General features: G+C 46.7%; 1 protein-coding gene across 5 annotated transcripts in view; it reads right to left on the bottom strand.

Moving 5' to 3' along the window:
* The window catches only part of sptan1 (spectrin alpha, non-erythrocytic 1), a 114,000-nt gene that overhangs the window by 30,483 nt on the left and 71,121 nt on the right, over nucleotides 1-12,396 (bottom strand). For 4 of the 5 annotated variants that reach the window (XM_056290908.1, XM_056290911.1, XM_056290910.1 and 1 more), the window contains exons 25-33: nucleotides 11,285-11,332; nucleotides 10,305-10,396; nucleotides 2,952-3,096; nucleotides 2,260-2,441; nucleotides 1,837-1,936; nucleotides 1,497-1,694; nucleotides 1,232-1,378; nucleotides 1,038-1,141; nucleotides 280-442 (exon numbers count right to left, since the gene is read on the bottom strand). In XM_056290908.1, coding sequence (XP_056146883.1) covers nucleotides 280-442; nucleotides 1,038-1,141; nucleotides 1,232-1,378; nucleotides 1,497-1,694; nucleotides 1,837-1,936; nucleotides 2,260-2,441; nucleotides 2,952-3,096; nucleotides 10,305-10,396; nucleotides 11,285-11,332 — 1,179 coding nt within the window. The remainder of the gene's footprint in view (nucleotides 1-279; nucleotides 443-1,037; nucleotides 1,142-1,231; nucleotides 1,379-1,496; nucleotides 1,695-1,836; nucleotides 1,937-2,259; nucleotides 2,442-2,951; nucleotides 3,097-10,304; nucleotides 10,397-11,284; nucleotides 11,333-12,396) is intronic. The other variant, XM_056290912.1, reaches the window with a different exon arrangement.

Raw genomic sequence — 12,396 nt, 5'->3', positions numbered from 1 at the left:
TAAGACAATAGGAGAACAGAAAAGTTGAGGCATACATTGGGAGGGATTTGACACAGTTTAGGAAAGGCACATGGATCATTAAAAAAAAAAAGAAATTAACAATTTTGCATTACGAGCATGGCTCATAGTTTTCCTTTTACCTGAAAACTAGCTACTATCATAGAAAACCATGTTAATATTTTAGCTGTACAACTGGACAAAATGCATCAGCTTGTAAAGAGAGACAAGCCACGCCCTGTTGTCTGGGCAAGACGCTGCAGGTGGAGGTGCAATACGTACCTGGATGTTGGTCGGGTCCTTGTAGGATTCATCAGTGGCAGTCTGCAGCTTCTCACTGATCCAAGCTTCAATTTCATCCACGTCTCGACTGAACTGCTGTAGAGTCTGAGACTCACCCAGCTTGGAACGCTTCTCAATCATCTGGGCCTTCAGACGGCGCCACCTAGTGTGTAATATTTACAGCTTATCTTAGAAAAAATTGAGCACTTCTCATATACACACACACACACACACACACACACATATATATATATCCTAGCAGTCATTGGGCCGCAGGCGGGTAGACACCCTGGACAGGCCACCAGGCCATCACAGGGTCCACATCCACACATCCACACATCTACACACACACACACACACACACACACACACACACACACACACACACACACACACACACACACACACACACACACACCTAGGGACAATTTAGTACGGCTGATTCACCTGACCTACATGTCTTTGGACTGTGGGAGGAAACCAGAGCACCCGGAAGAAAACCCACCCAGACACAGGGAGAACATGCAAACTCCACACAGAGGACGACCCCCAAGGTTGGACTACCCTGGGGCTCGAACCCAGGACCTTCTTGCTGTGAAGCGACCACGCTAACCCCTGTGCCACCCACCTTTAATTTTATTAAATTCGATTACAACTTTACGGTTTTCCCGTCACCCCATGTCTTCTCAAACAGGTCCCCTACCAGACGACCGGTACATACTTATTATTACGAACACAAACATTCCTGAGTTAATTACCTGTCCAGGACTTCTTTACGGCGGTCAAAGATCTCAGGCTTAGCATAATGGTCAGCACCAATCAACTGGTCAGCAAAAGACTGCAACGCAGCAATCTTCTCCTCCTGTATATCATTGCAAAATTTACTTCACTCATTTTACTTCACAACCAATTAATTTAAAGATGTCAATGAGTAGTTAAATGTCTTGGTGACCTGCACATTGATAGCCTTGTCAAAATCTTCATGTTTCTTGATGAGAGCTTCCACACTGTCCAGAGAATCACCCTTATCATCACTGGCAAGGAAGGCCTCACGAGCTGCCATCCAGTTCTCAGCCTGCTCACAGTCTCTGTTAAAAAGCTGTGGGGGAGACAGGCAACAGTCTTGAGCATCAATCTAAACACTGTTCACTGGTCATGGAATCGCTGCCAAACGAAACCAAGTATCCTGTAATTTCAGGGAGGTCAAATGTGATTACCTGGAGCTCCAGGCATTGGTCCAACATCATGCGGCGCTGCACCCAGGCCTTCTCGAGGTCAGCACGTTCATGATCTAGGGCCTCCAATTTTTGTTGAATCTCCGGGTTAGCATAGTGACCACGGGCTAGTAGCTGCTGACCAAACTGCTCAAAGGCCTGGAATGTACCTGCACGGGCATCAATCTCTGTACGGTGTTCCTGGAAAGACATAAAAGGGGGGAAAAAACCAAGGACTGAGACAGCTAGAAGTGTAGTACATTTGCAGTAACAAGTTAAATGTTTAACAATATAGCTTATGTTTAAGGACAGTGGAGTGTCTAATGGGGTGTGACTTCAGTACCTGGTGTCTCTCCAGAAGGGCCTCAGCTCCTGTCACATCTTTAGCCAGCTCCTCTGATGACACCAGCCCACGGATGCCATGGATCCAAGAGATTAGGTCTCTGAGAAGAGATGGACAGAATTACAACTCTGGAGGCACCAAATCTAAGAGTCGAGGTGACAAAGCTCTAACAAATTAAGGAAAGAGACCATTTTATTTCTGATCCACTGTATTAGACTCTGTTAATTGCAGCGGTAGGTGAGTAGAAATTAAAATAGCATTTATGTGTGTGCACCACATCTCCTTGCTTATTTCACAAACCTTTCAAACGTGCCCCCTCCCAAAAGCATGTATATCATACTTAAACTATTTATCTACCTGAGGAACATCTTCCTGGATGAGTGGAAGTTTCATTAACTCAACTAACTTTTCTGCTCCGCTCACCTGAAGTCGGACAGGAAATGTTGCAAGTCATGGGAGTTGCCAAGCTTGTCTTTGCGCTGGTCAGCACGTCCCACCAGGCTGCTCCAGGCAGTATTTAGCTCAGTGCACTTCTCCTGAATATCATCCACTGCTTCCGGATGAGACTGAATCAGACGTTCTGCTGTCTCACCAAGAGAGTTAACCTACACAAGGGGCCAGAAAAGATGATTAAGAGGGCAAGATTTTCAGATCAGTAGATGAACATACATGAATTACCTTGAAATTAATACAAAATTATGATTAACGCAAAATTCAATTTAGGAGAAGCAAAATACTAGCTATACCAGTGATATCAGCCATAAAATGAGTAATGTAGCTGCAAGGGGCAACTGGTGGGGTCTAAGCCCGTTGACTAATACTTTTAGAAAAAAAAATCTTGAAATTTGTTTCGACAATTTACAGTTTAGAAGTTATGGGCCAAAATGTGAACAGGTTTACTGTAGCGCCACCTAGTGAGTTACTAAACCTATATGCCATGTTAGCTGACTAGCTCTTACAGTTTCAGACATACAAATACTTTTAGAGAAGAAGAAGGAGAAAAAGAACAAGATGAAGAAGAACAGGCTTTAACCTCTAATAACAATCTAAACATAAACACTAGGACTGCAGCACTAGGTGCATGCATCCCTAATTGACTCTCAAGTCAATACAACCTTATCGCCCAGGGCTGCCAGGTCTCTTTCAAAACCCTCATGCTTGCGCTGTAAAGCTTGCACACTAGCCAGGTCATGGCCATAGTTGTCAGTGTTCAGAGCTTGGTTCTTCTCCTCAATCCATTCTTTAGTCTCATCAGCATCTCTGAGAAGACAGGAGGACAGTTTTGTTACATGTTGCAGAAGAAGACACGTGTCTTAGTGTTCTAATGTGTGTCTTAGTGTGCTTACAATACACCCATTTTTTCTACATTACTAGGATTACATTGCAGAAAATAAAAGTTTTTCACTTTTTGTGCAATACAAAGCAAAGTTACATGACAAAGGACAGACTCAGGGGCTACAGAAGGAGACGACCAACATGGGCTAATGTAATAAATATTTATTCCTTTATAATGTAATAACTGGCAGTTAATGTAAAAGCTGTTTATTGTAATAAAAATCTTGAATGTTAAACTAATAACCTTTGCAGGTTGAGGTAATAACTTATCACTTTAACTAGTAGTTATTAAATTGACCGGGTATCAGAACTTATTATGATGAATAATGTAATACTTCAGCTGTTAATGGAATAACTTGCCAAATAACTGTCTGTATGTCTGATGTCATATCTATTTGACACCAAGTATCATGCCAGTGGTGGTCCAGGGTTGTCCAGTGACTAAGGCCACTACATAAGAACATGCTCTGATTCTAGTCTTTTGCCCTTTGGCATCCCATCTTCTCCCACTGTAAGACATCTAAATTCAACAAGTTACCAGAGCTGGAAATAAACAACTGGTACTACATAATTTCTTTTATAAAAAAATGATACAATGTCTTTCAATTTGTCTGAACCACTATTCTTCAGGTAGATTACTCTACTTGAAATGTTTGTCTCAGTTACGACTTGAAAATCTATCTTAAGTAAAAAACATCCATTGCATTGTCCAGATTAACTATATATGCACATTAGCAACTTGCTATTAGTTCTCGCTATCAGTTCCACCCTAGGTCACTTATACCCGGCCACACTGCAGAGGAATAAGAGCCAGAACATCACTTCCACCCTAGGTCACTTATTCCTCTGCTGTGTGGCCAGGTGTAAGTGACCTAAGGTGTAACTGATGTTCTGGCTCTTATTCCTCTGCTGTGTGGCCGGGTATAAGAACCAGAACACCAGTTCCACCTTAGGTCATTTACACCCGGCCACACAGCAGAGGACTAAGAGCCAGAACATCAGTTCCACCTTAGGTCACTTACACCTGGCCACACAGCAGAGGAATAAGAGCCAGAACATCAGTTCCACCTTAGGTCACTTACACCTGGCCACACAGCAGAGGAATAAGAGCCAGAACATCAGTTCCACCTTAGGTCACTGACACCCGGCCACACAGCAGAGGAATAAGAGCCAGACCATTAGTTCCACCTTAGGTCACTTACACCCGACCACACAGCAGAGGAGTAAGAGCCAGAACATTAGTTCCACCTTAGGTCACTTACACCCGGCCACACAGCAGAGGAGTAAGAGCCAGAACATCACTTCTACCTTAGGTCACTTACACCTGGCCACACAGCAGGGGAATAAGAGCCAGACATCACTTCCACCCTAGGTCACTTATACCCGGCTACACAGCAGAGGAATAAGAGCCAGACATCACTTCCACCCTAGGTCACTTATACCCGGCCACACAGCCGAGGAGTAAGAGCCAGAACATTAGTTCCACCTTAGGTCACTTTCACCCGGCCACACAGCAGAGGAATAAGAGCCAGAACATCAGTTCCACCTTAGGTCACTTACACCTGGCCACACAGCAGAGGAATAAGAGCCAGAACATCACTTCCACCCTAGGTCACTGACACCCGGCCACACAGCAGAGGAGTAAGAGCCAGAACATTAGTTCCACCTTAGGTCACTGACACCCGGCCACACAGCAGAGGAATAAGAGCCAGAACATCACTTCTACCTTAGGTCACTTACACCCGACCACACAGCAGAGGAATAAGAGCCAGAACATTAGTTCCACCTTAGGTCACTTATACCCGGCCACACAGCAGAGGAATAAGAGCCAGAACATCACTTCTACCTTAGGTCACTTACACCCGACCACACAGCAGAGGAATAAGAGCCAGAACATTAGTTCCACCTTAGGTCACTTATACCCGGCCACACAGCAGAGGAATAAGAGCCAGAACATTAGTTCCACCTTAGGTCACTTACACCCGGCCACACAGCAGAGGAGTAAGAGCCAGAACATTAGTTCCACCTTAGGTCACTTATACCCGGCCACACAGCAGAGGAATAAGAGCCAGACATCACTTCCACCCTAGGTCAATTATACCCGGCCACACAGCAGAGGACTAAGAGCCAGAACACCAGTTCCACCTTAGGTCACTTTCACCCGGCCACACAGCAGAGGAATAAGAGCCAGAACATCACTTCCACCCTAGGTCACTGACACCCGGCCACACAGCAGAGGAATAAGAGCCAGAACATTAGTTCCACCTTAGGTCACTGACACCTGGCCACACAGCAGAGGAATAAGAGCCAGAACATCAGTTCCACCTTAGGTCACTTATACCCGGCCACACAGCAGAGGAATAAGAGCCAGAACATCAGTTCCACCTTATGTCACTTACACCTGGCCACACAGCAGAGGAATAAGAGCCCAGAACATTAGTTCCACCTTAGGTCACTTATACCCAGCCACACAGCAGAGGAGTAAGAGCCAGAACATTAGTTCCACCTTAGGTCACTTATACCCGGCCACACAGCAGAGGAATAAGAGCCAGAACATCACTTCCACCTTAGGTCACTTACACCCGACCACACAGCAGAGGAATAAGAGCCAGAACATCACTTCTACCTTAGGTCACTTACACCTGGCCACACAGCAGAGGAATAAGAGCCCAGAACATTAGTTCCACCTTAGGTAACTTACACCCGGCCACACAGCAGAGGAATAAGAGCCAGAACATCACTTCTACCTTAGGTCACTTACACCCGACCACACAGCAGAGGAATAAGAGCCAGAACATTAGTTCCACCTTAGGTCACTTACACCCGGCCACACAGCAGAGGAATAAGAGCCAGACATCACTTCCACCCTAGGTCACTTATACCCGGCCACACAGCAGAGGACTAAGAGCCAGAACACCAGTTCCACCTTAGGTCACTTTCACCCGGCCAAACAGCAGAGGAATAAGAGCCAGAACATCAGTTCTACCTTAGGTCACTTACACCTGGCCACACAGCAGAGGAATAAGAGCCAGAACATTAGATCCACCTTAGGTCACTTACACCCGGCCACACAGCAGAGGAGTAAGAGCGAGAACATTAGTTCCACCTTAGGTCACTTATACCCGGCCACACAGCAGAGGAATAAGAGCCAGACATCACTTCCACCCTAGGTTACTTACACCCGGCCACACAGCAGAGGAATAAGAGCCAGAACATCAGTTCCACCTTAGGTCACTTATACCCGCCCACACAGCAGAGGAATAAGAGCCAGACATCACTTCCACCCTAGGTCACTTTATACCCGGCCACACAGCAGAGGAATAAGAGCCAGAACATCACTTCCACCTTAGGTCACTTATACCCGGCCACACAGCAGAGGAATAAGAGCCAGAACATCACTTCCACCTTAGGTCACTGACAGTCGGCCACACAGCAGAGGAATAAGAGCCAGAACATTAGTTCTACCTTAGGTCACTTACACCCGACCACACAGCAGAGGAGTAAGAGCCAGAACATTAGTTCCACCTTAGGTCACTTACACCCGGCCACACAGCAGAGGAATAAGAGCCAGAACACCAGTTCCACCTTAGGTCACTTACACCTGGCCACACAGCAGAGGAATAAGAGCCAGAACATCAGTTCTACCTTAGGTCACTTACACCTGGCCACACAGCAGAGGAATAAGAGCCAGAACATCAGTTCTACCTTAGGTCACTTACACCTGGCCACACAGCAGGGGAATAAGAGCCAGAACATCACTTCTACCTTAGGTCACTTACACCTGGCCACACAGCAGAGGAATAAGAGCCAGAACATCAGTTCTACCTTAGGTCACTTACACCCGGCCACACAGCAGAGGAATTAGAGCCAGAACATCAGTTCTACCTTAGGTCACTTACACCTGGCCACACAGCAGAGGAATAAGAGCCAGACATCACTTCCACCCTAGGTCACTTACACCTGGCCACACAGCAGAGGAATAAGAGCCAGAACACCAGTTCCACCCTAGGTCACTTCCACCTGGCCACACAGCAGGGGAATAAGAGCCAGACATCACTTCCACCCTAGGTCACTTCCACCCGGCCACACAGCAGAGGAATAAGAGCCAGAACATCACTTCTACCTTAGGTCACTTATACCCGGCCACACAGCAGGGGAATAAGAGCCAGACATCACTTCCACCCTAGGTCACTTATACCCGGCCACACAGCAGGGGAATAAGAGCCAGACATCACTTCCACCCTAGGTCACTTACACCTGGCCACACAGCAGAGGAATAAGAGCCAGAACAGTTAGCAATATCATTTACTGCTTTTAGGCAGTCCTTGCAAGGCACAGTGATATTAAACCGGCTGATAAATGTTCACAGAAAAGAAAGTGGAAATAAGCCGTTAGCTCCGTCAACTGAGGGAAGAGTCCACACGGTTCTCACCAAGAGTGCAGGGAGTCACAGCAGCAATCGATGAAAACAGGCAAATCTTGAAATGTATGAATCTATTCTTCTATGAAATTTGCAAATAAAGACTGACAAAAGAGATTGGACACTCTTACTGAAATGAGTGTCTTTTTAATGTGTCCTGTAAGATGCACCATAATAAAACAGACAAGGGAAGATTAATCAATCCACTGCTCTGGATTAATTAGGTGAGTGATATCATTAATTACCTGGCAAGCCACAAAAGGCGTGTATTTGTGTGGTAGGGAAATAAATATAACTCCTGAATAAAACTGCTCTGAGAGTCACGAGTCTAATTAGTTAAGATTGTAATGCCATGTTTTGGCCTAATAGTCTAGTGTGAAAGACAAATGAAAGACAAAAAATATGGGAAATCTGTCCTCATGTACTGTCTCCCACATAATTCAAACTGGTTAGGATTTGAACGTTCTCTAATGTATGCCAGACATAAGCTAGGCAACATGGATATATTATATGTCTTTTATTTTTACTGTTGAATATGCAGAAACCTATGCAGTGACTGTTGTAATTGGTTTATTTCAACAAAACAATTCTGGCTGATGGAAATACTGAGCGGCTAATAACTTTAAATGTTAGTAGGCATTATGACTGGTGATCCAAAGTTCATTCCAAGCCCTCGTTGACACGATCACTGGCCAGAGGGTCAGCAGCCAACAGGCGTGACATCTCCCTGTCGGCCAGTATGAGTGGCACCTGCCCTTGATTGGCCTGTAATTAGGTGCACCTGTGCTGGGGACTATTTGACCGGGTGCTTTGCAGACATTCCTCGTCGAGTATTGGAAAAGCTTAGCGTCGGTCTGCGGATGCCCGTGTCTCCTGAACCCTCGTCCGCCTCCTCTGTGTGAGCGAGTGTTTCGTGTGTTTAGTATTTTATGTTAATTCGTGTTTGCAGTGGTTTTTGGTTATTGTATGTTTTCCGCAGTCCAGTAAAGCGACTTAGTGTTTAACAACTGCCTCTGCCTCATCTCTGCAATTGGGTCCAAATGCACGGCGTTACAGTAAGACTCGGCCATACATGGACCCAGCAGAGTTAGAGCAGTTGCGCATCACTGTTGCCGCCCGGGGGACGGCTCTGGTCGAGAAGCGCAAAGAGCTCCAGTCGCTGAAAGCGAGCATCCACTCGATCTGCTGTGCTTTGGAAGAGATCCGCCCCATGCTTCAGAGGCAGGCAGCGGATCACTCCCAGTTGCAGCAGGTCCAGGCTCAACAGCAGCAGATGATGGCCGCCGTCACCGGCCTCGCCACCACCGCCCTCCAGCGGCCGCTGCCTACCTAGACAGCGCCACCTGTGTTGGCGATGCCCACCCTGACCAGTTGAGCTTGGCTGCCCAGCATCCCCGAGCCTCGGCTGCCAGCGTCCCCAAGCCGCCTCTGAGTTCAGCTAGCCCCGCGGCTGCCACGCCGCCTTCGAGTTCAGCTAGCCCCGCGGCTGCCACACCGCCTTCGAGTTCAGCTAGCCCTGTGGCTGCCATGCTGCCTTTGAGTTCAGCTAGCCCCACGACTGCCACGCCGCCTCCGAGTTCCGTCTGCCCCGCAGCTGCCACGCCGCCTCCGAGTTCAGCTAGCCTCGCGAGGCTGCCACACCGCCTTCGAGTTCAGCTAGCCCCGCGGCTGCCACACCGCCTTCGAGTTCAGCTAGCCCTGTGGCTGCCATGCTGCCTTTGAGTTCAGCTAGCCCCACGACTGCCACGCCGCCTCCGAGTTCAGTCTGCCCCGCAGCTGCCACGCCGCCTCCGAGTTCAGCTAGCCTCGCAGCTGCCACACCACCTCCAAGTTTAGCTAGCCCCGCGGCTGCCACGCTGCCTCCGAGTCCAGCTTGCCCCGCGGCTGCCACGCCGTCTCCGAGTCCAGCTGGCCCCGTGGCTGCCGCCCCGCCGCCTGCGAGTTCTTCAGTTTGCCCCGTGGCCGTCCCACCGCCTCCGAAGCCTGGTCGTCCTCCCAATCGGCCCCAGCCCACGGGCCGCCCGCCGGAGATGCTCTGCTTCCTGTGTCCTGGTCGCCCTTCCGATCGGCCCCAACCCTCGGGTCGCCCGCCGGAGAAGCTCTGCCTCCTACATCCTGATCGCCCGCCCGATCAGTCCCAGCCCTTGGGCCGCTCGCCTGAGTTTCCTGGCCCCATTCGTCCTCCCCCTGGGCCCCTCTGTCCGTCCTGCTGGGTCCTTTTGGTTTGGGATGTCTGGGATCCGTCCCTGGGAGGGGGGTACTGACACGATCACTGGGCTGAGGGTCGGCAGCCAACAGGTGTGACATCTCCCTGTTGGCCAGTATGAGTGGCACCCGCCCTTGATTGGCCTATGATTAGCTGCACCTGTGCTGGGGACTATTTGACTGGGTGCTTTGCAGACATTCCTCGTCAAGTCGTTGGTCTACGGATGCCCGTGTCTCCTGAACCCTCGTCTGCCTCCTCTGTGTGAGTGAGTGTTTCGTGTGTTTAGTATTTTATGTTAATTCGTGTTTGCATTTTTGCCTGCCCTGTTTGCCAGTGGTTTTTGGTTATTGTATGTTTTCCGGAGTCCAGTAAAGTGCCTTAGTATTTAACAACTGCCTCTGCCTCGTCTCTGTGATTGGGTCCAAACGCACGGCATTACACTCGTCTCAAAGACATGCTCACACACTTAAAGCCTTACAAATCTGCATGTTATCACTGTGTTCTTACCTGTGGAATCTCTGCACCTCATGGGCACTCCCCAGCATATTGCTTCTTTCTTCGGCCAACTGTTGCAGGGAGCGCCAGCGATTGTTCAGCTCCTAAGAACACAATGATCAACTCATCACACATAAATCTTCATACAGCTTCTGATAAGTCAGTCCTGGGTTGCTTGTAACATTTCTTCTGAATCTGGCCATTCAAAATGACTTGTAGGATGAAAACCTGATAAGCTACCTTCACCATCAACTAAGGATAAGGTTATGAAGTCAAGATCACTGTGTCACTTACATTACAGCAGTGATACTCAATCATGTATCATAAGGGGACATGTGTATGCAGGTTGTCATTCCAACCCAACACACCACCAGCTCATTTCCCCAATTAGCAGACGAAGAACTAACTGATGCGTTGGATTGAGTGCTACATTACAGCAACTCAGATCATATAAATGCAAAATTTGAAATCTTTTATTCACAATGATTGTTACAACTAAATGTGTGCTTCTTATGTGTGTAATAGCACAGCTTGTGCTCTGTCTGGTGAGCACACACAGTGAGGGACAAAAGCAGCTATTCCAAAGCAGACGACAAAGGTGAGTTAAACAGGACTGGATGTGATAAGAACATTCAATGGAATAGTGGAAAAAAGACAACAAATATTTGGGGTACAAAAACAAACAAACAAGGATCTTTGAGGCATAATTTTTGTATCATGCCAGTAATCCCTATTTTAGAAAAAAATACTGACAACACCACAATGGAGCAAATCAAATTAAGGATAAACGCCATTCAGTGATCACAGAAATTATGGGTCCAAATACAGTAATATAAAACATCAAACTTGAATTAGGAACCAGGGTATTGAACAAGACAAACCATGTAAGACCAAAATCAAACCATGACATAGCAGTTAGTTTTCTGATCATGATGCAGGACAAGGATGCAAGGGGAAGACAAATTTAAACTACGTTATAAGGGGTCTCTTACCTTGATAGTATTAAAGTTAGCCGTTGTTTGAACAATCAAGCGTATATTCTACAGCAAAAGGTGAAAAATATTAATGACAGAAAGGAGGAAAAAAGAAGGAAGGACAAAATCAAAAACACCACACCAATCAAGAGAGTCATAGGAACTCTTGGGATCTGTCTTGGTTTTCTTTCAAAACCCCCAAGTTTGTATACTAACAAGTAAAGGTGAAATTCCTTAAAAAAATGTGTGGGCTAGCTGAGAGCAAAGCTGAAACACCTGAAAAGTATAACGATCAAAGCACCAACAAAGAATGCCTCTCAGAACACCAGGAATGTGCAGTAGATGTCTAAAATTGTGATGGATAATAGTTTGATTTGTATAACCCTTTAAAAACACAAGCTGGAACAGTAGAAAATTAGATGGCATAGTAAATAGTGTTTGATTGAGTTGATTAATTGTTGTCTTTGGGGGGAAATAATTGTAAGGAAATGTGAAAAATAATTAAAAGGTGAATTGTATTCATAGCTTGGTTGAACATGCTACCCTATTCATATTGAAAGTAAAATGCAGATAGACGTTTGTTTTTAATTTACTGGAATAACCCTTCAAAATGGTAAACAGAATTGCAACACGATTGAATAGTTTCAAGTTTAAAGAGAGCAAGACAGAAAATTAAAGAAAAAGATAAAACACGCGAAAAATAAATGTTGCTAGAGGTTACTAAGCGCTTGCTAGGACATAGCCAAGTGGTTGCTGGTGGTTTCTGTACTGTTGCTGAGTGGCTGGTAAAATGTAGCGAAGCAGTTGGTAGAGGTTGCTAGGTGGTTTCTGTGTTGTTGCTGAGTGGCTGGTAAAATGTAGCGAAGCGGTTGGTAGAGGTTGCTAGGTGGTTTCTGTGTTGTTGCTGAGTGGCTGGTAAAATGTAGCGAAGCGGTTGGTAGAGGTTGCTAGGTGGTTTCTGTGTTGTTGCTGAGTGGCTGGTAAAATGTAGCGAAGCGGTTGGTAGAGGTTGCTAGGTGGTTTCTGTGTTGTTGCTGAGTGGCTGGTAAAATGTAGCGAAGCGGTTGGTAGAGGTTGCTAGGTGGTTTCTGTGTTGTTATTGAGTGGCTGGTAAAATGTAGCGAAGCAGT

The sequence above is a fragment of the Lampris incognitus genome, chromosome 12 (assembly GCF_029633865.1).
Source record: "Lampris incognitus isolate fLamInc1 chromosome 12, fLamInc1.hap2, whole genome shotgun sequence".
NCBI classification, from domain to species: domain Eukaryota; kingdom Metazoa; phylum Chordata; class Actinopteri; order Lampriformes; family Lampridae; genus Lampris; species Lampris incognitus.
The sequence above is the reverse complement of the archived record's forward strand: the minus strand, read 5'-3'. Positions and strand labels throughout refer to the sequence as shown.